The following is a 26,056-nucleotide window of genomic DNA, read 5'->3' as shown; positions in this document are numbered from 1 at the left end:
TATTTTTCCTTTAAACACGTTCGGTATATTTGAATTTTTTTGGTATTTAGAGACACAGAGTTGCCAGATTGATTTTAGTTTAGCAATTGGCAGTTTTTTTTGTTTTCGTTTATTTAAAACATTTCAAATGCGATGCTTGTAAACAAACACTGAAAACGATAAGATAAATTTGTTAGTTATTCACAAAAAGCTAAAACTTGAAAGGTCTAAATTAAAAACTCAGAATCCAAATTCTCATGGCCTACATTTACCTTGAGGTCTTTGTAAGAACAGGTGGGTGCCAATTTACATAGCTAAGTAATTAACAGAACTTGACTGATTATTTGAGTACCAGAATTGTGTATAATTTTACATTTTAATGTAGATACAATAAAAATACCTAGGTAAAAAGGTATAAACATTTTAATTAGATGGGGTTCATTTGATTAAGGCAGGAAAGTGTACAAAAAAAGTTGCTAATCTTTATTGCTTATGGTCTAAAAACATATCAATTATTGTCCATTGACATTAATATCGTTTCTTTCTTCTGGAATTTATTGTAATTAAATTTGAAAATCTAAGATTCAAATCTCTGCTAACGATTTGGCAAGGGTAATTAGTATTTTTTCTTTTTTGCCAAATTTGCCAAACAAAAAAACGGGCACACTGCGTATTGAATATTGAATTTTGATACCATTTTTAGTTATGCTTTCAATTTTATAATTATTTACAAATTGCCCATATATTGAGATTCCATTATATCATTTTTATATTTATAAAGTTGTTCATCCTCGCCTTTAGACGACAACGAGAAAAACTTATATTTAGTCAACGCGTTAATGGCTTTGTTACGTAGTCTTATGATGCCTCAATGTCAATGCCATTGTTACTCTCTTATCTAGGCTAGCCAAAATACTAATTAATTTCAATTTATGTTTTACTTTTAAAGGACTAAAAGAAAGTATAACCAATAACTCTTACCTTACATTTGGAAAAATTTAGCAGTAGGAATACACAATCCTAAATCAAATCAGTAGGAAAACGAATATAAGGGACAGCTCTGAAACTGATAAGTGTGGCAAAAGATTAGACAGTGGATATAAAAATCGAGTAAACATATCTTATTTTACTTGTTTTGTATATTAGAATTTGTGTTTCAAAATGTCTCACCTGGCAATTGTACAATCCGTTTTGGTTTTAGTTGTAGGTGCAAGGGTGTTTATATGATTGACCCTGCGGTACATACAAAACTGAAACTGTAGCGTACTTTATGCACACGGCCTAGTATAAGTTTATTTGTAACTGTTTTTCCAAAGTACAGTGAATACACCTTTTTCAGGCACAGCACACTTTGTATTTTTAATGAAACACTTTGCTAAAAATTTGTTTTGTGCTCAGCAACTTTTTTAAGAATCTGACAAGATATGTTGCAAAAGCATGCGTGTGTATTTAACTCATATACGATCAATTAGGTGGCAACTCTGAAAATAGTATTCGGTTATTTTTGAAAACAAATTATTTATTAATCAAATTTTTGTCATAATAACATAGTAAAATTTCATGTGCAGCCTAAGGTTTTTTTTGAAAGACAACTAAATTGTAGTTGAAATGCACAAGACTTTTTAACGTTTTATTTTTGATGTACCCTAATAGAAATTTTCACAGGTTTATAATATGGCTTTTAATTTAAATTTATATCCCTCTTTTGTATGCTTTTAAGCTAGTTACCCGTCGACCAGGTAAATGTGAAAAAATTTGTTTAAAAAGTGACTTTGTTGAAGACAAGCAAAGCAAAAAGTGGACAGTTTTACTTACATATGCACCATGCTTCCTCTTCATGTCAAACTTCTTAGATTGTTGCTAGTATTGGGCAATGAGAAAATACATCCAATTTGTGATGGGAAAAATGCTCACATTTAAAATAGTTTAACAAAGAAATAAAGAATGTCACCAAGTTAAAAACATGAAATAATTTTATAAATATACAATTTCGTTTAATATTTTTTTTTTACTTTATCCTGCTAAAGTTGTGTCGTGACACGCTTTTATTCCATCGACATCTCAATTCGACAGTGTTGGGTAGAGTGGATAGTAGTAATTTTTTAGTGTTTGGGTAGTTAACGAAACCGAAAACAAAAGTTAAGAAAAATCATTAACTAAGGTCCCCGATTTCAAACTTTAACCATTACCAAAAAGTTTATAATGTCCTTCATCAACAATGATGATACCATTATGCCTATCGATGAAGACCCACAGGGTGAGTTGGGAGTAGGAGTGAGAGTGGGCGAGGCCAATGACAACAACGATGCAAATTTTCTTTTCCCTGCCCACAGTTGTCATCAATGATGATGAGGCATCGGGAACTACACACAACATGCCAAATGGACGCTCAATGGATTCGCTGCGCTCCTCGTTCACCAATCGTAGCTCGACGCCAGACTCCTCTCATAATTCTCTAGATGCCCTCGAGATGGCCCAAGACGATCGGGAGGAGAAGGCCCGCCTAATAACCCAGGTCTTGGAATTGCAAAACACATTGGACGACCTCTCACAGCGAGTGGACTCCGTAAAGGAAGAGAATCTCAAACTGCGATCGGAAAATCAAGTTCTTGGTCAATATATTGAGAATCTAATGTCCGCCTCCTCGGTGTTCCAGTCCACCAATGCAAATGCTACGAAAAAGAAGTAAAAACTCTTTCCACATTCATCGATACTCTCAGTCATGGCCTTCTCAAAATGAAACACATAAAAGGTTGCTCCTAATTCTGTTTTCAAATCCAAAACATTTCGTACAAAATAGCAAAACATTCTCAATAGTAATCTTTTTAAATTGTATAGTTTAATTGAATTGGAATTGGGAGCAACCTTGATATATTTACAAATCTATGTGCTTAGCTTATTGCTTAATGTTATTTGTGTTTTGCTGTCCCCTCGAATTTTTGTGCACCATATAAGTAATGTTATTATTATAAGTTTAAAATAGGCATGCATAAGTTATATACATTTTATTTATTTAACCACTCATATATTTACAAAAATATATAAATAATTAATAAATCAATATTCAATCCACCGCAATGAACAAGGCTTTCGAATGTTGCAAATGTTATCCATAAGTATTTTTCGAAAAGCCTGGCAACTCTGATACAAGTAACAGCTGCCAGCTGTTGGCAACAACAAATATTTAGACAGAGATAGAGCTACATAATTTCGTATTACAAAACGTAGAAAGCGTGTAAAAATTGTAAATCCTGTGTTCAAAATTAATCAAACAAACTAAACTGGCTGTTAAAAACAAGAAAATAAACGGACGGGCAGGTGTCTGCGAATTTCCTTTACAGATAAATTTCTTTGCTGGCCAGGGAAAGAGAAAAGTGATTGCGAAATAAATGAAAAAAACAAACACGAACTTTATAACACAGGTGAGTGAAACGACGAGAACAAACAAGGTAGCAATCAAAATTTTGGTTGTAATTATTTTTCATTATTCAGCAATAGTGCATTTTAAAATGCAAAGCTATACTAAGTAAAATGTCTTTGTATGGGAGATTTGTTCTCCCCCTCCCCCATTAACATCATCATCACCATCTATTGCCAGTGTTGAAAAACATTCTAGTTGTTCGTGCTCCCTCGTACATACATATACACCCACACACATGCTGATGTTTATATCAAATTGATTGTTTTTGTTCGTGTTCTTTTAATACTAATGTATGTACATATCAAATAATTGAAATATTTACGCCTCTCTTCCTCAATGCAATACAGGCGATATAAAGGAGGCCAACGGCCATCGGCCACAAGCCCGTATCAGTAAAAGTGCGTCAACCTACGGGGCGTATGGCGGAAATCTTTGCAGCAGCATTCAACAAAGGCAACGGCTTCTATTGAGAAAGAAAACTCATTTGGAAAATGTGCTGACCTCCAGAGTGAAGCACTTTCTGCTGCTTCTCTGTCTGAAGTTGTGTCTTCTCCTGTGCAAAACTATATCTCAAAAGGAATATCTCTCCCTTCATCATCAATCGCCTATACAAGTGTCATCATGTCATTCTCGGATTTCGATGCCATTTATGAGGATGAACAGCTTGACGAATCGGAACATTTTCAGGATCAAACAGTGGCGCCAGTGCCCGAACCCATTATCATACGAGGTGCCGGCAATATGACTGTGTAAGTTAAGGACTACCAAAAAAAGAACAAAGAGACTTCTGGTTTTGAGCTTAGACGATTAGTTACATTCAAGTTTATTCGAGTGTATTAAAGTGTCCAAGTTATGTCCGGGAACTACGTCTATTCCAGTCCATTTAAGCAGTCGGTCAAATCTATTTCTACAAGAAATATTCCAAATTCCATACAGAGATTTAGTTGTATTCTTTATAGAGCCAAGGAAGGCATTTCGTTTAAATCCGTGTCAGGTCCAGTAATATTTTGGTTTTTATATAAAATACTCAACAATCTATTTAATAAATAAGTTGATATCCGCTGTACCACTGCATGTATATGTATGTAAGAAACTTGTATCGTCTACATTCTTCTACCCCATCAAAGTTTAAATGTAGTTCAAGGCTTCTGTCGCCTATTTGGCTTTTGTGTATATAGAAACTTACTTATTTAGGACATTGGGTTTCGTTTGTTAATATTGACCTTGTTTATTGGATTTAACACAGTCCAAAGTCTTGTATAGAAAAATTAAAAATCATCTCTTATCTTGCTTTTCCGCAGCTTCGGTCTGAGCAATCGCTTCAACACAGAGTTTCCGTGTGGCCTGTTATCACGGGTAGCTCCCGAGGAGTTCAAGGCAACCGTTGGACGTATCAATGGTGTATTAAAAAAAACCCTGCCCGTTAATGTCAAGTGGCTATTCTGTGGATGCGTTTGCTGCTGCTGTACGCTGGGCTGTTCCCTTTGGCCGGTCATCTGCCTTAGCAAGCGTGTAAGTATATCAAAAAGCGTTTTGATTTAAATTCCAAGCCATTTAATTATACATTCTTAATTTGCAGACACAATTAACACTGGATAAACTATTCGAATGGGAGAATAATCATCTATATCATAAGCTGGGCCTACACTGGCGACTGCATAAGCAACAATGTGATTCCAATTCCATGATGGAGTATGTTATTTTAATTGAATTTATACCCAAAACACCAATTTATAGGCCCGATTAGAATGCAAGCCAGTTGCTTATGGGTATATTGGTGTGAACTGGGTCAGGGCGGGGGATCATCTTAATGGTAATTGTAAAATAAAATACTAGTTGCTAATAACATTCGCTTTAGACGTTTACTTTTCGTGCAAAAAAAAAAAAAAACAAACAAATAATGCAAAAAAACAGAAAGAAAAGCCAGATACTAACGTAAACTAACAAAAAAAACAACAATGGGCATTAAAATTAGTTTAGTGCACTCGCAAAATGTAATTTTAAGCTAGTTATACGTACATTTAGAATTTAGATTAAACAAATTTTTGAAAAGAACCTACACATATGTATGTAGTTAGTAAGCGTAATTATTTTTCCATATATGTATACATATATATCATATTTTTTTGATTTTAGTTCTATATTGCTAATTTTGTTTTCAATTCATGCAATATTAAATACATTTCTTGTTAGAAAAATGAAATTTGGAATTCTGTCTAATTTTTGGGTTGTCATTTTCTGATATCCTTACCTGTTTAAATATAAAGTGCTAAGAGGAGGTCGATTTAATAATTACTTGTTACTGCGGCAAGTTGAAGAAACAGTGCAAAATAATCTGGGCATTTTCTTGAAGACTGTTGAAAAGGTTAAGTCCATTTAAAACCAAATCAAATTCAAAATTGTTCGTAAATACACAGAACATAAATATTTCTAAGGTCAAATCTTTGAAAACTATTTGCGGACTTTGAAATTTTGTTTTCTTTGAAATGATGTTCAATTAACACCAGATTAAATTTGCTTATTAGATCAATTTCTAATATCCAATTGTCCCTATCCAGTTAGTCCGCATAGCTGAACCTATAGAAATAACTAATAGTTTCAAATTTTTTTCTTGTGTTTCGTTATCAACATAAAATAGTTTCTTTTTTGTTTATTTTTTGGGTACATATATGTATGAATATGCCTAAATGTATGTATGCATGTATGTATGTGTGTGTGCACATGCATTTATGTATTTTTTGCTTGCTGTTTTAATAACTTCACAGAAGAACAATAAATAAATACAAGATTTGTGTTTAATAGAATGTTAAAGCTTATATGATAATCAAGTCTTTCTTTTTAACAATGCGGGTCTTTTTCTAGGAATATATAATAATATTTGTTATTATATTTGCTCTTTTTTAAAACTTAAGGAATGTGATTGGAATAGTTGAGGATTAACAATATTATTAATATGTCATTTGTAATAATACTCAAATGTTGGGATGGAATTATGACTATTTAGGCATCTAGGCATTAATCATCGCTCAGAGCGGATGCAGACATTGCCAGAGTGGACATGTCACTTGCATTGCTGCCTTGTGCCTCATCTCCGTCATCCAACAGCGTTACTTCATCTAGCTCCTCGTCGTCATCAATTATCTCAGTGCTCTCCACAGCTTTGTCTATAACGAGATCAGGTTCTAGGAGTTCCGTTTCCGGCACTTCTGTGGTTTTAGTTCTCTCTTTAATTCCTGATCTAGTAATTTTTTTTATTTTTCTAGTTTCATTTGTGTTGGATGACTTTCCCAAAAGCTCGTTGGCGGTGCGTAGAAGAGTATCTGTTTGTCTGCGAAGTGCCTGCATCACCAATGCGTCCTGCCTCATTTGGAATTCATGCTCCCGGCGCGCGAATTCTCTTTGCTGCTTAAAGAAATCTTCCAGCATTTCTTTTTGAGCCTCTCGCATGGCCTCGGCTAGCTGACTTAGCTCCTTGGAAAAGACTTCATCGAGTTGCTGCTGATGTTGTTGCTGTGTCCGATTGCTTTGGGGCTCCTCATTAGTGAGCTTTTGCTCTTCTTCATCATAGTGGCCACTGCGTGCACTCTTGGGAGCTGTCTCATAATTCGTTGAACTGCGCTGTAGCTTGACAGGAACCGGTGAATCTTCATGGTTTAATCGACGCTTGCGCTGCTGAGGCTGAGGCTGTTGGCTCATTAGCTGCGCTTGGCGGCTAGTGGAAGCGGCATATGGAGACAGCCCGTATCTGGGTGGCTGCTGACCTCTAGACACCAAAGGCTGCTGATACTGGGCCGCATGAGTTGGCGAATGTGGAGGTGAAATGGATTGCTCTAGATCTGGAATGTTGCGCTCTGGTCTAAGTGAGTAACCCGTGTCCCTGATGGGCACTGGCTTAAGACGCATTCCAGCCGGTTGAACACTAATGTCACGAGGCAGACGTACGGGTAATTTCCTCGGCAGCATTAATTTGCTTGTGGGATGTACAAAATTAATATTGCTAGTGCTCTGGAGTGGTAGCGAACGATTATGTTTGCCTTTTGAGGCGGCAGGTAGCTGCCGATCTGTCCCATGCACGTTGGCCGGTTGGGAATGCCGACGTAAGCTATAGTCAGATCCCTTGGCGAAAGATGCCACCCTTAATGGTGGCATATCGGTATATACATCGTCGTCGTTGCCATCGCCGCCATGAGCTCCTGGTGGTGGAGAGGGCGATGCTGGCGCTGTAGGTGGCGGAGTATTTGTGCCGTCCATACCCAAATCCATTTCCGGTTCATTTTTAACCGAGACAACAAATGGCATATGATTTGCCGTTTCGCTGTGATCGGAATGTGTAATCTCTACACTGGGTTCAAAGTCAAGGGTTTCCCTTGTATCCTGCTCCGACATGCTATCCGATACCTTCACAACGTCATCATAGCCTACATCAGGAGAAATGCATTAAAGTCTAAAGTCAATTTACATTGGTTTTGTTAACTTACCCGTATCAAGTGGTTCTGGCTTAATGGCACCCAAACGGTAGCCAAATATGGGATGTTCCACACCAAGCATATCGTCTTGCGGGTCATCCGCGAGCGTTTTCGAACTATCCATGGAATTGCCACATTCACTGATGTTGCTGTTACTGCCACCAGCTCCAGATCCACCACCGATTGATTCTCCATCGTTGCTAAGCATACGGCAGAGTACACGATACACCTCCTCTGGAACCACTTTGGGTGTTCCGGTGCCATATCTTGTTGTGGTATTATATGTAGACTTGAGGAACTTCCATTTCGTCCAGATTTGTATGCTCGATTTTTTCACATAATTCTTGCTACGCATTATTTGCTCGATTTGCCGGAAAACATGTTCACTCTTAATATTTCGATCTTTTAATTGCTGCACGGCATTTATATTTTGCATGATGCTCAACATTTCCAGCATTTCGGCACGACTCCACAGGTTGCGTTCCGCTCGTGTATCGCCCTTACTAGCAGCGGCGGCGACTGCTGCTGCTGCAGCTGCTGCTATTGCAGCTGCTGTTCCTCCCCCATTGCTATGGGGCCTATTGCGCATGGGCATCAATAGGCCGTCATCTTCATCCACATCGACCACAACACCATTGCCAGTGGCTGCTGTGTGGATAAGCCTGTTGACGTTTTGATGATGCTGCTGCTGCCGCTGTTGATGACCTTGCTTATTTTGGCGCATATTCTGCTCCACTTTGCTGAGCAGTCGCATTTTTGTATGGGCAGCCACTGTACTGCAGCTGCTGGTGCTTTTGCCACCGTTGTTTCTTGTAATATTTGTAATGCCTTCAGCTGGTTGTGATTGAAATTTATGTCCAGAACCAGATGCTGACGGAGATGCAAATGTTTCGTTTTGGCTCTCCAGATTTTTATGATATGGCGGCATTAACATGGATGCAAAACGATTATTGTTAACTTATCGGAATCTGCAGAAAACGAAACAGGAATTAGAAACTTTTTTTAAATCAATTTTCCAATTTTTCGATATTTATCGATTTGTGATAACTTTTCGTCTCCAATACGAATTCTGAGCACTCAAATTCTAACCAACAACGTTCGAACGGAGCGAATATTATATAATCATCGTTTGATGTTGGCTCATTCACTTCGCAACTGTTTAACACATTCCAAAAAAACCTATCTACGAATAACATTAATACATACAACCAAAAACACACAGAGACACAAAATCTTAACTAAGGGGGGAACAAGAAAAAAACAAAAAAAATACCTATATAATGTTTTATCGATTTTGATTACGAATTTCAAAACGAATAATAGGCGACAAAGAAAACGTAGAAACCGAACAAGAACAACAACAACAACAGCAACTCACACACACACAAGTACACCATAATACACCAACACATACAATCCAATCCAATAACAAAACTAATTTTAGAGATAATGAGTAAACGATTTTCATTTTTGACAATAACAATACATAAACAAATAAATTAAATTATTAATAATGCTGCTACCGAATTATGTCGATCTTTGACCTCAGAGAACTAACATTACCAATCAGTAACATCTTGAAACACACGCACACACACACACAAAGACACATTTCATCACATATATATATAATTCCAAGATTTTGATTCAGTTTTTTTTATGGTGGAGTTCAAAATTGGGAGCGCCACAGTGGTAAGTAGATTATTTTTGAACTTTTCAAAATTTACAGTCACTCAACACAAAAATTTCATGTTTTTAAATGATATCTAAATTAGGCATAAGCCAGTCATGTTAATTGTTTTGCTTTTAAAGTTGCAATTATTTGACAAATTTATTTTTTAGTGGAATGCGTTTTCGAGTTCTGATGGCTTGAGGCCCACTGTAATGGGGTAAAAGAAATAAATATGACAAGCCGGGAGAGCCAAACAACCATAGCATGAGAGAGAGAGAGCCCAGGAGAACGAAAGAGAGCATGCGCTCCCTCTCTCTCGCTCTCTCTTGCACACACACATGGCTGATGAACGTTTTTTTTTCTTAAGCAAAATAGAATAAAACAATTACAAAATATTTTCCAACATATTCATACACTTTTTAAACAACGTTAAGAGAATGTTTAAATAGACCTCCAAAAATCTGTAGTCACTTTAATTATCTATTTTTTTCTAAATAATTTTTATTTTTTATTCGAGATTTTACTTAATGTCAGCAGATTTTAATAACATTTTAACTATTTTTCAACAGAGACACAGACACACACACACATACTATATCCATTTCCACTCACACAATCTCAAACACTTACCAGCAAGAGAGCGTATAGAGAGCCGCCCCGACCAGTGTATTCAGTTTAACGGCGATTTCAATACTGATTCGAAAAACTCGAAAAGCAACGGCCTACAAAAACAAACTATATACAATACGCTTGTATTGTATCTCTATCTGTATGTGTGCGACACAGACAGAGTGTGTGTGTGTATGTTGTATTTTTTTCGGAAAGGCAAAAGGCACAAAAAAATGGTTATGACTACACATACTTTAGTTCTTGTTCGCTTTTTTTTCTATCTTTATTTTTATATTTCGAGATTGCGAGCGATTTGGAGCGGCTACGAATCAGTTTATTGTTTTTCTTGTGCTTTTGTCAGTTTTTAGAAATGAGGTTATATCACTTGCTATCTACTAATACATACATACATGCACATGTGTATGACATATGTATCAAGTTAGTTCAGATAAAATTTTCAATCTGTCCAGTCTGTTTTTTTCCTCCTTTTGCGAGTTGGGGTGGTTTTCTTTCTTGAAAAGGAAAAAAAAACCTTTTAAATTTAAATTTTAAATATAATACGCATAGGGGCGGCGCTCTTTAAATTGAAGTTGGCTCACAAGAAAAGCCCGACTTTTATTTACCCTTGAAATAACTTTCATAGGCTTTAAAAATGAATCAGAAATTAATTGACAATTCTATGATTCATATTTACGTTAATAAATAGCCAAAGAATATTAAAAAGATAATTTAAATGTTGTGCAATGCACCTTGACATTTAGCCATATGGTAAGAAAGTTTCTCAGCCAGTAGCACATGTAGCGAGGTTTCTCTGTAAAACCAACGGACATTTCTCGCTTAAGTCTCAATTTAATTCCATTAAAATTTTCAAAAGTTCTAAATGAGCTGCAACAGTACAATTTTTAACTACGTAGTTGTGTCTGTATGTGTTTGTATCTGTGTGTTATATACTTTAAATGATACTGATAAAAATATTAAAAATTCTGTTATGGAAAAGTAAATAATACTTAAAGCATTTTTATTTTTGGTGACAAGAATTGTAGATAAGGTTTAAGTATCGAAGATATACATACATACTTATACATATCTATAGTTTGTATCTAGTCCTGCTTATTCAGATGCAAACAAGATTTACAAGTATTCAGTATATGTATGTAAATGTATGTATTTAAATAAGGCTAGATTTGGGAGGAGGAAGGAAGGGGAGGTTGACGGTAAGAGATGGCAAAGATGGAGACGAAGTCAATTGCAAAGAACAGGAAACTTGAACTCGTTAAGCATATAAGTACATAGAAAAATTGTAAAAAAATGCGGAAAATCTCTGCCAGTGAATTGAGACTCTTTTATATTTTATCTATTATATGGCACACACACATACAAACTATTTATATATGTATGCATGTAATTTACAAACTTATTACTGCCGTATAATATTGAAGCTTGGAATAGTTTTTTTTTGGTCGCTTGATAAAAAAGTTTCATAGATACACACATACATACATACATGCATAGAGATACATATTCGCCGAGCGACTCTGGAAAAATATCTTGAACTAAACAAACTAACTCTCACGACAGCCAAAACCGATGATTCATTCGATTTCGAAATTCGTAAACGTTCGTATCCCAACTAGCAAGAATCCCAAGCAACAAGCAAGGTAGAATCACGAAACTGAAACTTGCGAAAAAGAAAAACCAGAATCTTCTTCTTGACCGAAAAACAACAGCAAAAACAAAAATTAAAGCACCAACAACATGAACATATTTTTGCGCATATTTTGTCGTTGCCCTCTTCTTTCCCTGTTTTTTTTTTTCTTTAGTTAACCACTCAGCTGACTTGTCGCAAGGTTTTGGGGAAAAAAACCACAGCAACTGGGGAAGCATGTAAACGAAAAACGGCTCTATTTATACATCCATGCATGTGAGTGTGTGTCAGCAAGGGTCTTCGGGGAATCACCGGGGACATGCTTCTACTTCTTACAGGAGTCTTAGTACCAAATTTGATGACTCTAGCTCTTATAGACTCCGAGGGTAGACATACGGACAAACGGACGGACGGACATTGGCATATTGACTCAGCTGTTGATCCTGATCAAGAATATATATCTTTTATGGTGTCGGAAATGCTTCCTTCTGCCTGTTACATACATTTTGGGGGCTTTAATATGCCCTTTCACCCTATGGGTGTATGGTATATAAGGGAGGTGCTTCCTTCTATTGCACACTATTGACCAAATTAAGATACCCTTTTTGCAGGGTATAATTAAAGTGTATATATTGTTAAAGAGAGTAGAACATTATGTTTTTACGCATTCGACAATACAATATCATAATTTGAATTTATACCCCCTACTTTACATTGATTAAAATTTACAAATTAATGCAGAAAATATGAAAACCTCAAGAGTCCAAGGGTATCGGAATATAGGCATTCACTTTATCCAGTTGACGTTGCGAAACACATTCACATATCCAAATGACATTACGTAATTCCAATTGCTTCAATTTGATGTAGGAGTAGAAGACACCGAAATGAAATTGCTGCAAGAACGAATGAACATGCTTTTTGGCCTCCAGCATTAGGAAGCGATCCTCTAGAGTGATCAGACCATCAGTATCCCTTTCGATATTTTCAAACATTTGACTATATTCGAGAAAGAAACTGCAAGCTTGTTTTACAGCATCATAGTCCATGGCATTTGATAGAGCCACCAGACCATCAGGAGAAATATTGCCACAAGTTGGGAAAAGCTTTAGACGCGCTCTCGGAGTCAAGTCGCTATTAAGGGCATTCACTGCAATAATGATGGCTCGACGATCGGCCTCAAAGGCCAGGAGATTGCACATAACATCTGCTGTGGTGCCGCCCAGATTCTTGCAATAACTGTAAAAATCTTCCAGATAAGCTCTATTCAGAGTGCCGCGAAGAATCTCTACATCAATGTGGTGAAAAGAGTCCTCATCATAGCTGTTCGGTATGTATTTGGCCAGAGGAGTATCAATCAATATGGCATTAAAAAGCTCATATGAATTGACAGCCACATTAATGGCTGCCAGTTGATCAAAGAGTCCCAGGGGATGGCACATTGCAAGCAGTTTTCTTATGGGTCGTCTATTGTTAAGTCCAGAGACCAGCAAGCAAACATTATCGATCATATGGGGATAGCGTAAATACTCGAGAAATGTGGATAAAGGTTCTGTGCTATGATCCCGTATATAGCTATATTCCACCAATAGTTTCTCACGCATACGCTTCTCAATCAAATCCACACGAGTCGTAGATTGATCTTGAACAAATATATTACCATATTCAGTGCCCTGAATATTTAGTTTAATGTCATCCAAATTTTCGCATTGTGTGAGATTCAGATAGTCCGACTGTCTAAGCATTCCATTCTTAAAGCCCCGCGTTAGTCCTTCAAGGTAACCGTTCTCCGTATTAAATTGAAAGCTGTACGTCATTGTGTTCTGAAAATTAATCAATGACAATTAATCATTGACAGAAAAAACACATTCCACTCAGTTTTAAATTTAGCCGCCTGGCAGCTCATTTTGAGTTCTGCTGAAAGCTGGCAGCCCTTCGGCAGCCCTGCTCTGTAAATTAACAGCCAAACGTTAACTAACAGACTCAGGCTTGAGCAATCTGCTTGTGGGCAAAAATTTCGAATAATTATCAACGTGTGGGAGCGTTTTTATTTGCAGGTTCGAAATTTATTTACAGTTTAGTTTCGAACGAACGCTGAAGAAAATAAGAGTGTTTTAATTTAAAATTGTTTATATTTTATTATTAAATAATTGAAACAGACGAACAAAATGCATAGCAAATTATTGGATGAGGTGGGTACTTACAAATTTCAAAGCGACAAATTCAACAAGTGAACAATGTAGTAAATGTTAAAATTTGAATTAGATCAAGTTAACAAGGTTTAATATTATGATATTATAAGCTGACACAGTGAATAAGTGATAGAGAAAGATCCTTTAAGTCCTTTAATTAACAAAATCACGTTACCGATTGTTGGTAATTGTTTAAATTTTATCTAAAGACGTTTTAGGATTGAGAGACAACAATATATGTGTCTAAAGCACACAATAGTCTTATAATACCCTCCACAAGGGTATAAGAATAATCTCTTTTCCCCCCCAAATTTGAACTTTTGTTTGTTTTGATTCTTTTGCAATCTATTTTGGTAGTCATTGATTAGTTAGTCATCTGCATGATCTTTTCGACATGATCTTTTTCATTTTATTTCTTTTTTAATGTGTTTAATTTTAAGTGTCATCAGTAAGAACAAGAGAAATCTCCATAAATATTTGTTGGACGAAAATTGTTGGCGGAAAAGCCTTCTCATTCTTTGTTTCCTGGACAAAAGGTGACTAATAAAATTCTTGGAAAAACAAAAACCAAATTGAGGAAACAATTTTCAATTATTTGAATTTTTCTTCGGGAACATTTCCAGAAGACGTGTGACACGTGCAATTCTTGACAAAACATTTAAATTTATGTATTTGTTAAACGGGTTTCTCAACTTTGCCAAACAAATACATATGTTAGCTAATATTAACTAATGAAAAACAAACTCGGGCTAGAATTCTCGTTTAACAAATGATAATAATTTACCGGCTCTGTTATGAATTGCCCGCCCTGTCTACACACACACACAAACTCACAATATCAGCTTCAATTGAATATGCAATATTATCAAATTGGTTACGATTATGTTATGACATTCTGGATTTAAACGTATGACCCTCAATTCTCAATCTAGTTTTTTTTTTTTTTTGTAATTTTCCATGCACACGCCGTGTACTAGACCCACATACGAATCTACATACATAATTTCCTCTTGCCTTTGTATGAATTACCTTAAGTTGAAACTCAGCTGATCTAGTTTTTGATCGCTGCAGGTGAGTCGGCATATATGTATGTGTATGTGTTAGGGGGGGCCGCCACTTGAGTCACAGTGACTATTTTTACTCTCGATTTTCATTTTTCATTTTTATTTCATTTAACAAAAATCACTCAAAGGCGGAAAAGCGGGAACGAAACGCACCCCCACAAAATGATTTCCCTAGCGTGACCAGAGAAATTAAACAACGCATTTGAAATACTCTTCTATTTCTTTTAAATGTGATAAGAACAACAAATATATCATTTCGATATTGAAAAGTGTCATTGTTTCGTTTAAAAAAACATTTATTTTCATGTTTTTGTCTATAGAAAATGTGTGAATTTTCAATTTCACGTTGAGTGATTTTCAATGAATGAGCACGAATTTTGGTTTAACTTATTTCTTTGTTTTTTTTGTTGCATGTGTCAAATAGAATTAACATTTTGACATGCATAGGAATTTGTTAATTAGTTAGTTTGCCATTTTGAATGGCAAACAAATCGAACAAAGAGTAAACTGTGAATGAGATAAGCCAAGTGCCGCGTGTGGCTATTCCATCGATCGATCGATCGACCGGTTGGTCGATATCGCTCCCTCAGTGGGTCGTTGAGATTACCAGACTAGACGGCGCAAAGATAAGGGGCCAGCAACTAGTTTATGTTTCAATTTCCAAGACCTTCATCCGCTTGAATAATGGTAATAATAATTTATGTAATTTATCCATTTGCAGCTCAATGAGAATGGCTTCATTGTCATCGAGGATTTTCTGACACCGGAAGAGGTCGATTCGCTGTATCAAGCTGGACGTGCTCTATGCATGGAGGCTCCACAAACGAATCGGAAAATCTTCAGTACCATCAAGGCAGAAGATGCTCACAGCAAGGAATTGTATTTCATGGAATCGGGCGATAAAGTGCGCTATTTCTTCGAGAAGGGAGCGGTGGGCGAGGAGGGTCAACTGCTGGTGGATCCCATGATTGCTTTGAACAAAGTGGGTCATGCACTACATGTGGAGCATTCAACATTTAATGCCGTGACCTTTAGCAATCGTGTGCGTGAGATTTGCTGGCAATTGAATTTCAATCGTCCAGCTGTCTGTCAGAGCATGTATATCTACAAGAATCCTGGCATTGGCGGTGAAGTTATTTCGCATCAGGATTCTTGGTATTTGCATACAGATCCAAATTCCGCTGTGGGTTTCTGGTTTGCCCTCGAGGACTGCACTTTGCAAAACGGTTGCCTTCAGTTCATCAAGGGCTCACACAAAAGTGGAGTACATCGTCGTTATGTACGTAATCCCGATAAAGATGCCAATGAATTGATGGTCTATGATCGTGCGGCTCCCATCTATCCACAGTCCAGTTTTACGCCATTGCAAGTGAGCAAAGGTAAGTAAATAAATTAACTATCTTATCATTTATAATTACTTTGAATTTTCTATTCGCCAGGCACTTGCATCATCATTCATGGCAATGTGGTTCATAAAAGCGAACCGAATCGCTCTCAGAAAAGTCGCCATGCCTACACGTTCCATGTGATTGAGACAGAGAATAATGTGAAGTATTCAGAGGATAATTGGCTGCAAGCGCCGCAGGATAAACCCTTCCCAGTACTGTTTGAGCGTAAAGACTAGAGATTGAGACGCCGATCGTGATCATTTTCTTTTGGTATTCTTTCCACCTAAGTTTATAGTGATTTTTAAGTATGATTTTATATATGTACATATGTACATATATATAACTAACTATTCATAAATAAAGCATAATGAAACGATTTCAATGAATCGTGAGAATATAACAAATATCCCTAAAAGTAGACAAAACATTTCCATGCAACAATGGGAACTTTTCAACAGTTTTTCAAGTAAATTTTCAAGTAGTTTATACCATAACTCAGATGTTTTGTTATCTTTGCGTTTGTATTTATTGATCCTCAAAGGATTGGAACATATTTTAATAGTTTTTTTCTTTCTGGTTTTCACAATCAAAGGATTGGCACTTAGGTTAATAGTTCGCTCTGTAAGGAATTTCCTGATATCGTTTTAAAAGAGTTATGCTTATACTTTTGTAATTTTCTAAAACTTTCAATCAGTTTTGGGTCTAATGTCATTTTATTTAAAAGGAATTGTCAAAAAATGTATCACAATATAATCATTAGATCATTCAATTAGAATGATTTGAAAGTACTTTTAACAAATTGATTAAAATTTTTGAATAGATTAGGCCTTAAACCATTTTCTGCCGATTAATTTTAAGATAACGTTCAGTAAAAAGTTATTTTCCAAAGCTAATATAAGTAACTTACTTGCCAAAAAGTAATAAAACAAATCTAATGTAATGATATTCCCTTTTCTGCACTAAAAAGAACTACAAATATTCTAATACTGTTTAAAAGATGTCAAAACTTTAATCAAATTAAATATTTTAGTTCCCAATTATCTATAAGTTGGCAATGATTATACTTACTTATTGTGAGGAAAAATGCGACAAAAATCGAAAATGTAATATAAATTATTAAAAATATTTAACAGAAACTAATTGTATTATAGAAGAGTATTGGATTTATCTGATAAGTAACTTGGATTTTTCCACCTTATAAGAAATCGAAATTCTAGGCCAGTGACTTTCGATTTAACGGTATCTTTAAGCTCTTGATGTGATAGGCTCATTTTGTGATAAAAACCGACACACATCATTAAACATTATCAGAAAGGCACTTAATAATCTTAAAGATAGACTAAACATACTTTCATTTATATACATGGCTTTCAAATCTTCTTCTCGCCCACAATCGCATAGTGTAAACATCTGAAAATTATATAAAGAGAGCGATAAGGTGATAGCTTGAGTACAGTAAAGACTTTAAATATACTATGCTCTCTTGTTAATTTTAAATATACTATGATTATACCATATGAGCTAGAGATCGCGACCTTTTTTCCCCCTTTCCCTGTAAGTCTAGTAAATTTCCATGCCCACTCTTGTTATAGTGTATAGATGGGTTTCTCTGATAAGCAGCATTCACTGTAACCCAGATTGTCTATCTCGAATGGAAGGTCTTTAGTTTTAATACATTCGTAAATTCCACAAAAATGTTTAAATTTGATAAAATTATCTGTATCCGTCAACGCGTTGGCGTTGGCGTTTACAGACTATCAACGTGCATAGAAATAAATCAATTTTGCTGGACAGCAGCAAAGCAAAAACAAAAAACTTGATCAGTTCAGTAGCATTTGAACTGGCAAACACAACGGATCGAGCTATATACAGAGAGAGAGAGAGAGAGAGAGAGATAATGGATGTCAACAAATGGGAGTCGAATGAAGAATTGGAATATTTTAGGGAATATCTGCGCATTCCCAGTGTCCATCCTAATCCAAATTATGGTAATATAAATCATAAATTTCATTATACATATCTAAATATGATTCATTTTTCAGATGCCTGCTTGGAGTTTCTACAAAAGCAGGCAAAACTATTGAATTTGCCTGTGGAAGTTTACTATCCGCTGAATAAACAGAATCCAGTTGTCATTTTAACCTGGCTGGGTCTGGAACCCGAGTTGCCAACGGTGCTGCTCAACTCGCATATGGATGTGGTTCCAGTATTTCCCGAAAATTGGACTCATCCACCATTTGGAGCGGATATCGATGAGAAGGGACGCATCTATGCTCGTGGTACCCAGGATATGAAGTGTGTGGGCATGCAATATTTGGCTGCCATAAGATCTCTAATACGCCATGGTGTCCGCTGCAAACGCACCATACACATCTCCTTTGTGGCCGATGAGGAAATGGGCGGACGCCAGGGAATGCGTCCATTTGTGCATACTCCAGAGTTTCGTTCACTTAATGTGGGCTTTGGCCTTGACGAGGGCCTCGCATCGCCGACAGAAGAGTTTCCCGTCTTCTATGCCGAGCGCAGTGTGTGGCGTGAGTACTGAGAGAATAACAACTTTAACTATATTATATTTTATTTTGTTTATATTCGTTTATAGGAGTTTACTTTAAGATAAGTGGTTCAGCTGGTCACGGTTCGCTTCTGTTGCCAAATACAGCTGGCGAAAAGTTGAACTATATTCTTGGTAAAATGATGGCATTGCGCCAAGTGCAAGTTGAAACGCTGGCAAATAATCCAGAGTTGAGCATTGGAGATGTGACCACAATAAATCTGACACGTGTAGAGGGTGGGGTACAGAGTAATGTAGTGCCACCACAGCTTACAGCAGGATTCGATTGTCGCCTGGCCTTGGATGTAGATCATCAGGAGTTCGAAGCTAAGGTAGGAAGCCTAATAAGAGGTTGATCCAGCCTATAGCCTACTTTAAGGGGCAATACTAATACTATTCTTTCTCTAATGACAGTTGCATAAATGGTGTGAGGAAGCTGGTGGCGGCATTGAACTAGAATATGAACAGAAACAACCTCGAGTAAAGCCCACATCCACAGATGCTAGTAATCCCTATTGGTTGGCCTTCAAGAAAGCTATTGACGATCTGTGAGTTAGTATTTGGTATGACCATGACCTTGTAATAACAATTCTTGGCATTTGCAGAGATCTTAAAATTAAACCACAAATCTTTACGGGTGGCACTGATAGTCGTTATATACGCCAAGTGGGCATTCCTGCCCTGGGCTTCTCTCCCATGAACTATACACCAGTTTTATTACACGATCATGATGAATATCTTCAGGCCGACATCTATTTGAAGGGTGTGGAAATCTACACAAAGATTATAAGCAATGTGGCCAATGTTTAGGAAGATGCTTTTAAATAAACAAATATTTCTATCTCTCTTCATGATAAGACATAATTTTAGATTTATTTTAAGACGCATTCTATTCACTATCTGCCAGTTAATTTTGAGAGATTGAAAGTGACAAACGTCGCGGTGAAATGTCTTCTAATACTTGGGAATCCAATGAAGAGTTGCAATACTTTCGCGAATATCTACGGATACCAAGTGTACATCCGAATCCAAATTATGGTTGGTTTATATAGGGAAATTGATAAAGAAACTTCTTTCAAATCGTTTCATTTGCCATAAATCATATAGAGCCTTGTTTGGAGTTTCTTCGCAAACAAGCCAAGTTGTTGGATTTGCCTATAGTTGTGCATTATCCCATCGATGAGAAGGCACCGGTTGCTATTCTAACCTGGCAGGGTCTAGAGCCGGAACTTCCCTCTGTTTTGCTCAACTCTCACATGGATGTGGTGGCAGTTTATCCAGAAAATTGGACTCATCCACCCTTTGCCGCCGACATTGATGAGAAGGGTCGCATCTTTGGCCGTGGCTCTCAAGATATGAAGTGTGTGGGAATGCAATATTTGGCAGCCATAAGAGCCCTAAAGCGCAATGGAGGCCGATTGAAGCGCACAATTCATATATCATTTGTTGCAGGTAATCAAAAACGAATTTCTATTTGTGTTATCCCTAATTAAACTCTTCAACTAGATGAAGAAACTGGTGGACAACTGGGAATGGCTCCCTTTGTGGACTCTGATGATTTTCGAAAATTGAATATAGGTTTTAGCCTAGATGAGGGCATGGCTTCGCCTACAGCCGTGATGCCAGTCTATTATGCAGAGCGCACAGGACGATGTAAGATTTTAATAGTTGGTATATAACTTTTAAGTTAAATTTACTCTTCTTTCAAGGTGTAACCTTTAAGATAAGCGGTCAAGCTGGCCATGGTTCACTTTTACTATCAAATACTGCCGGTGAGAAGATGAATTACATTCTGGGCAAGATGATGGACTTTCGGCGTAGTCAGGTTGAACGATTGAAACAGAATCCACAGCTCACTGTAGGTGATGTGACCACAATTAATCTCAATGCCATAAATGGAGGAGTTCAAAGTAATGTTGTTCCTCCCATGATGAGTCTTTTTTTCGATTGCCGTGTAGCACTCGATGTTAATTTGGAGCAATTCGAGGCTGATGTAAGCTAATTCAGCAATTGAGACTCTACAATTCTAACTCTAAATACAGCTTCTCAGATGGGCTGAAGAGGCTGGCGGTGGGGTTGAAGTAGAATTCATGCGCTGGCTCAGAAGGCCACATACCGCACCAACAGTGACGAATGAAACGAATCCCTTTTGGGTGGCCTTTAAGAAATCCATTGATGAACTGCAAGTACTCTATTATTTATAGATTAAACAAATATAAACAATGGGAATCTTTTCAGGGGTCTTGCTATCAAATTGCAAGTGTTCAATGGCGGAACGGACAGTCGTTACATCAGACGGATGGGCATACCTGCCTTGGGCTTCTCGCCCATGAATCACACACCAGTTTTGCTCCACGATCACGATGAATGGCTTCATGTTGATACCTATTTGAAGGGCATAGAAATCTATCAGAAAATCATAACCAATGTGGCTAATATATAGACAATTGGACATATCTTTTCAGCCTAAACATATGTATACCCTAAATTCATAAATTCAATGCTATAACTAGATAAAACCATTCTTTTTAACTTCTACTTTCTTGTTGGCCTTATCATTACATCACATTTTGTTTCCCAAAGTTTGTAATTACAATTCATATTATACTTAGAATATAAATTAGGGTATTGATGGGACTATAAAAATAATAATAATGTTGTTTCCAAGTGATTTGAATATGTAGAGCGTTTTAGAAATGTTTATTTAGATTAGTCTAATCTTATAGATTCGATTTTTTAGTTAGCTTATTTTGGCAGATCGAATTTCATGGAATATTTCTTTTATTGTTATTGAATTTAATATAGTGATCGAATTACATTTTACCTGGGATTCCATAACTCAAGCCCCTTATAATTTTTGGAGACTTTAATTTGAGTGGTGACCCCAACTAACTCGGGTACGCTGATTTCGAATTTGAACTCTAGATTTTGTAAAATCAGGGGATCTCGAGATGGAAAATAGGACCCTAAAAGTATACTAAACAATGTTAAAGAATTTGTTTTTTACATTTACGAACTGAAATTATTTAAAGTATACCTCTTGGCTGTGGGTCATTTTATTTATTGCATACTTCAAGGGCAAGAGCTTAATGGCTAGGGGAGAAGACTTTATATTTTAGAGAATTCTGATCTTTAATTTCCAAAATTGTCTCGAGTTCTTGATATTGAAAATCAGTTGAACATTTTACCGACAACGCAAAGCATTTCAAAATTTTTTTTAAATATTTGTTTAGCCAAATTTGTTTTTAAAGACGAAATAGCTTAATATTCGTTCACAAAGTGTCTTAAAGGGTAAGAATAGTTTAGCTTTATGGAATATAAATTACCAAATTTCATTATCTCCATCAAAGTTAAATTAAATTGGGATTAAAGTTATTAAAATAGATTATATTAATAGTGATCGGAAAATTTGGTTTATTCTCCGCATGTCATCTACAAACTCAATTGGTGTTAATCTTAAAACTAAAGTTTACCGAACTTTATCCGAGCGACTATACTAAATATTTGACTAATATCAAACTTTTAAATAATTGAATTAATTATGAATCTCCCCTACCAGTTTGATTGTATACTAAAACTTCTTTCCCACATCAATTTGAGCAACAACCAAAGACGAAAAGAGACCATCACGATATCATATGGCTAAATGGCAAGGTAATCGCTGTCCAGAAGCAGAAGATATTCCTGATGGGACACTTTTTATTTGGCTGACTCTTTTAGTTTGGCTTGTTGTTGTTGTTGCTGCTGGCTTTGTCTTTTGGTCTCCTTCTCTCTTTTATACTGGTGTTGTTGTTGTTTTTTCTTTGCCCCTTCTTTTACTAAGTATGTAATGTTCTTTCATGTTGCAAAACGATTTGTTGGACGCAAGATTTATGAACTTGTTTTCTCTGACAGCCGACAGTGGTTAAGGTAACACACACACTCACAAGTATTTGTGTTGTGTTGGTGTGTGTGTGTGTGCGTGAACATGCCGCCTAATTAGAAGATTTTAATTATCTGTTTTCAATCAGCTTCCATTGAGATAATGATAATGCTGCCCCTGCCGTTGCCTTGTTTTTTGTCACAGTTTTGCTTTTTTCGCTTTTATATAGATATATTTTTTTTTTGGTTTTTATTCGCGGCTGCCTTGTGGCCATTTAAGCCAAAATGTTGTTGACATTTTACCGGCTAGTTGTTGTTGCTGTTGTTGTTGTTGTTGGCTGTGTGTGTTTTGAAGGTGTTGTTTGGTATCGCATCCACGCGCATGCTGCCAATAAATGCTGTCAATGTGTCCTAAATCGATTAGAATTGATTTTGAAGAGCTCGCTGACAGGAGTGGACCCATCCAGACCGACAAGAGACCATCCAAAGCCTCATCATTTTGTGTACAATGGCGCGGATTACAGTTGTCTGTCGTGTTTCATCTGTCCGGCAGTCGCCTTTTGCCATTGCGTTGCGTGTTTGAGGCCAAAAGGAGGCGATGTTGCTGTCATTGACGATTTATGTCAACTGCCGCTGCCACGACGACGACGAAGACGACGACGATGGCAGCAAAATATTCAAATTCTTTGCATTCACTTATCACTTGTGTCCCCCTCCCTTCCATTGCCGGGCAATGTTGAAGGCTTTTGTGAGCTTTTGAAGGATGCGCACTGATCTGCAAGAATTATGGGTTCAGGCCAAAAGAATACCTGGCCGAGGGACGTTTCGTTCGTCAAGCCATTAATCAATTATATAAAACTAATGCAGAACTTTGCTGGCAACCCACTTTTGGGGGCAAACTAATGTATCCCTCAGCTCGTTGAAACGCAAACGCAAATTGAATTGAGAATCAAAATTTCTTTAACTCTAATGGATTTGGCAAGCCAACAACTGAGTGGTTCACCTGGCCGTGGCCTAAGAATAGTCTTATCCTCATCGCGAGAACATCTGAGAACGTTGCGTTACTTTGATTTGACAGGATTCATTGTCTCCGCCACTTCAATGACTTCAAGCTTACGCGCCGCATGTCTCTGGAAGAGTCGAGAGGCCAATGGGTATTGACGTTTTAAATGTGCCCATCACTTTTGGGTAAAGCTTGGTCTGGGTTACGTTGGCTCGGCGGCTCGTTGGAATGGAATTCATTTAAATACATTTCGGCCCCAAGGGGCAAGCGTTGGATTTTTCGTGTGGAAGTTTAGTGGGCAGTAAATTGGGCCACAATCGAATGAAATTTATAAGCATTTCGCATTTTCGTGGCCAAGCACTCTGGGAAGCAGTGGACGCTTTGATTGACTTGTGTCACTTTGTCTCATTTGTCAGACGAACGCCTTGGTACGTGATTTTGGTCCCTCGTCCTTTTGCTCGTGGCCGTGGCGCTTAAGTGTCAGGTGTCGGTGTCTCTCAATTGAAATATCTGCTGTTTCTCCTGCTCCTCCTCCTACTCCTACTCCTTCTCATGCTGCTTGCAAATGACAGCAGGCTGCATTCAAATGCCCATCAAGACTAACTACAAAAAAAAAGAAAACAGAAGTAAATTGTTACACAGTTGAACGGGCAACAGCAGCAGAGTATCCCTTTAGGCAATATCCTGCCACAAATCCCACAAAACTCTCGTATATGCGATTTTATGACAGCTCGACGGAGGCGGGTTGAGCTAACGGAAATGTCCTGCCTGCTAACCGGAGATATGTTTCATATCCGCTTACACTCAATCCGCCTCCGCCCACCCCTTGAATGGACCATCCACGGTTACTCCTAACATGGAATTGGATTCGTTTGCATCGCATTCATATCGCCGATGAATGAGACTGTGACAGCAAAGATTTGTTTGTTTGCCAGTCAGTTAGGAGCCATCAAAAGGACTCGAAAGGGTTTCCCATACACATAAAGCCCCAACAAATATCCATGTATGTATGTATGTATGTTTGTCCGCTTGGCTGAAGAGCATTTTCAATGCTGTCCAAAGCCTTCAATACATTTGTGACAGCCTGTTAAACCCATGCCACAGATGTCCAGATTAGCTCAATTCCGCTATTAACATGGTCTATTGATGAAAGATTTACTCGAAAACGTTGCCAAATGAAATGTTAAATGTTATGTCATGTCTTAGTTAAAGTTATACCATTCAAGAGGGTTTCCCTTAATTACCAATTTATAGCATTGAAAACTATGAAGAACTGTATTCTAACACTTTGTCTTATAATTAATTTTTGAAGCTCCAATCTGATCCAAACTAATTTATGCTTTAGGGCCTTGTAAAAAGGGAACAGACGGATAAAAGAAAGAATTTTCGACCATTTAAGGTATCGGCCCGATGAGACGAGCTTTTATAGATATTCTACTACTCAAATTTTGCAAATTCAGATTTCTATATATCCGGATCCGACACATTGAAATGTATAGCTATTAAAAAAAATGCAAAAAGTTTAATTCTGGTAAAATTCTAATTGAAAATAGTGCAAATATTTTCTTGAAAGTAAGCAAAAGCAGTTTCTTAACTCTCTAAAAGTTAATTTTCTCTCATTTCCGTTTTTCGTCTCTGTGCTGCCAGTTTTAGCGAGTTTCGGCTAGTTTAAAGCGAGTCAATTTAGAAAGTCTTAGCTTGTTTTAGCTGGTTACGGCTTGTTTCAGCAAGCTTCAGCTCACCTGATCAGTATTTTTTTTTTGCAATATGGCAGCACTGTTCTTTTTTTTTTTTTGGCACGCGACGCTTTGGTTTTCCTTCTTTGGTGTGTGAATAAAGTGGAAATTAATTAGATCGACATAAAGTAAAAGCAATAGGCGATCAAATAATCCTATTCGCAATCGTCTTCTGCATATGTTTACAAATATTTAATATTTGGGTAATTAAAACATTTAAAGACGCTCCGCTGGCCATGCGGTTGCCAAAGAAGGCTCAAAATTTATTTGTGTGTGTAAGGTCAGTGTGTGTATGTATGTGTTAAAAAGTGTAAGTTGATTGCAGCCCTGAAAGCATGTGAGATGGAAAACGAGAAAGAAATATTATAACGGAAAATAACTAAGAAAGGTTAGTTGAGTGTTGATTTGATTATTGTTTTAAATAAACTACTTACGAAAAATATAGAAAATATCATATGGCAAAATAAGA

At 36.9% G+C, this 26,056-nt stretch overlaps 7 protein-coding genes and 1 long non-coding RNA gene across 10 annotated transcripts; 5 read left to right on the top strand and 3 right to left on the bottom strand.

The window, feature by feature from the left end:
• Positions 1 to 7: 7 nt before the first annotated feature.
• On the bottom strand, positions 8 to 1,820 carry LOC111519376. Of its 2 annotated transcripts, none has more exons than XR_006953729.1 (4): positions 1,795 to 1,820; positions 1,150 to 1,460; positions 966 to 1,045; positions 8 to 149 (listed from the first exon to the last, which is right to left on the bottom strand). It is a non-coding gene; the product is annotated as an uncharacterized LOC111519376 (long non-coding RNA). The 2 variants fall into 2 exon arrangements; XR_002724343.2 differs by having other exon boundaries at positions 961 to 1,045; positions 1,795 to 1,819.
• Positions 1,821 to 2,062: 242 nt separating this feature from the next.
• LOC6649847 (short coiled-coil protein B) lies at positions 2,063 to 3,057 on the top strand. Its single transcript, XM_002071917.4, has 2 exons — positions 2,063 to 2,236; positions 2,313 to 3,057. The coding sequence occupies exons 1-2, from the start codon at positions 2,182 to 2,184 to the stop codon at positions 2,666 to 2,668; spliced, it is 411 nt and encodes a 136-aa protein (XP_002071953.1). The 5' UTR covers positions 2,063 to 2,181; the 3' UTR covers positions 2,669 to 3,057.
• A 95-nt stretch (positions 3,058 to 3,152) lies between these two features.
• LOC6649846 (cysteine-rich hydrophobic domain-containing protein 2) lies at positions 3,153 to 5,246 on the top strand. Its single transcript, XM_002071916.4, has 4 exons — positions 3,153 to 3,401; positions 3,748 to 4,149; positions 4,702 to 4,912; positions 4,980 to 5,246. Exons 2-4 carry the CDS (start codon positions 4,022 to 4,024, stop codon positions 5,145 to 5,147), a joined length of 507 nt encoding a protein of 168 aa, XP_002071952.1. The 5' UTR covers positions 3,153 to 3,401; positions 3,748 to 4,021; the 3' UTR covers positions 5,148 to 5,246.
• Positions 5,247 to 6,177: 931 nt separating this feature from the next.
• Positions 6,178 to 10,235, bottom strand: LOC6649845. The gene is made up of 3 exons (XM_023179619.2): positions 10,169 to 10,235; positions 7,879 to 8,834; positions 6,178 to 7,818 (listed from the first exon to the last, which is right to left on the bottom strand). Exons 2-3 carry the CDS (start codon positions 8,798 to 8,800, stop codon positions 6,416 to 6,418), a joined length of 2,325 nt encoding a protein of 774 aa, XP_023035387.1. The 5' UTR covers positions 8,801 to 8,834; positions 10,169 to 10,235; the 3' UTR covers positions 6,178 to 6,415.
• On the top strand, positions 9,511 to 16,842 carry LOC6649843 (phytanoyl-CoA dioxygenase domain-containing protein 1 homolog). Of its 2 annotated transcripts, none has more exons than XM_047009196.1 (3): positions 9,511 to 9,558; positions 15,770 to 16,427; positions 16,488 to 16,842. In XM_047009196.1, exons 1-3 carry the CDS (start codon positions 9,526 to 9,528, stop codon positions 16,670 to 16,672), a joined length of 876 nt encoding a protein of 291 aa, XP_046865152.1. In that variant the 5' UTR covers positions 9,511 to 9,525; the 3' UTR covers positions 16,673 to 16,842. The 2 variants fall into 2 exon arrangements, with proteins under 2 accessions (XP_046865152.1, XP_002071949.1); XM_002071913.4 differs by lacking the exon at positions 9,511 to 9,558 and adding an exon at positions 13,880 to 13,984.
• LOC6649844 (probable V-type proton ATPase subunit d 2) lies at positions 12,384 to 13,652 on the bottom strand. The gene has a single exon (XM_002071914.3). It carries the CDS (start codon positions 13,607 to 13,609, stop codon positions 12,548 to 12,550), a length of 1,062 nt encoding a protein of 353 aa, XP_002071950.1. The 5' UTR covers positions 13,610 to 13,652; the 3' UTR covers positions 12,384 to 12,547.
• A 1,418-nt stretch (positions 16,843 to 18,260) lies between the features above and the next one.
• On the top strand, positions 18,261 to 19,844 carry LOC6649842 (aminoacylase-1). The gene is made up of 5 exons (XM_002071912.4): positions 18,261 to 18,424; positions 18,479 to 18,970; positions 19,036 to 19,319; positions 19,402 to 19,535; positions 19,593 to 19,844. Exons 1-5 carry the CDS (start codon positions 18,334 to 18,336, stop codon positions 19,795 to 19,797), a joined length of 1,206 nt encoding a protein of 401 aa, XP_002071948.1. The 5' UTR covers positions 18,261 to 18,333; the 3' UTR covers positions 19,798 to 19,844.
• An 18-nt stretch (positions 19,845 to 19,862) lies between these two features.
• LOC6649841 (aminoacylase-1) lies at positions 19,863 to 21,543 on the top strand. The gene is made up of 6 exons (XM_002071911.3): positions 19,863 to 20,025; positions 20,095 to 20,439; positions 20,494 to 20,640; positions 20,697 to 20,980; positions 21,030 to 21,169; positions 21,226 to 21,543. Exons 1-6 carry the CDS (start codon positions 19,935 to 19,937, stop codon positions 21,428 to 21,430), a joined length of 1,212 nt encoding a protein of 403 aa, XP_002071947.1. The 5' UTR covers positions 19,863 to 19,934; the 3' UTR covers positions 21,431 to 21,543.
• The last annotated feature ends 4,513 nt before the right edge of the window (positions 21,544 to 26,056 follow it).

The sequence above is a fragment of the Drosophila willistoni genome, chromosome 3R (genome assembly GCF_018902025.1).
Source record: "Drosophila willistoni isolate 14030-0811.24 chromosome 3R, UCI_dwil_1.1, whole genome shotgun sequence".
NCBI lineage: Eukaryota > Metazoa > Arthropoda > Insecta > Diptera > Drosophilidae > Drosophila > Drosophila willistoni.
The sequence above is the reverse complement of the archived record's forward strand: the minus strand, read 5'-3'. Positions and strand labels throughout refer to the sequence as shown.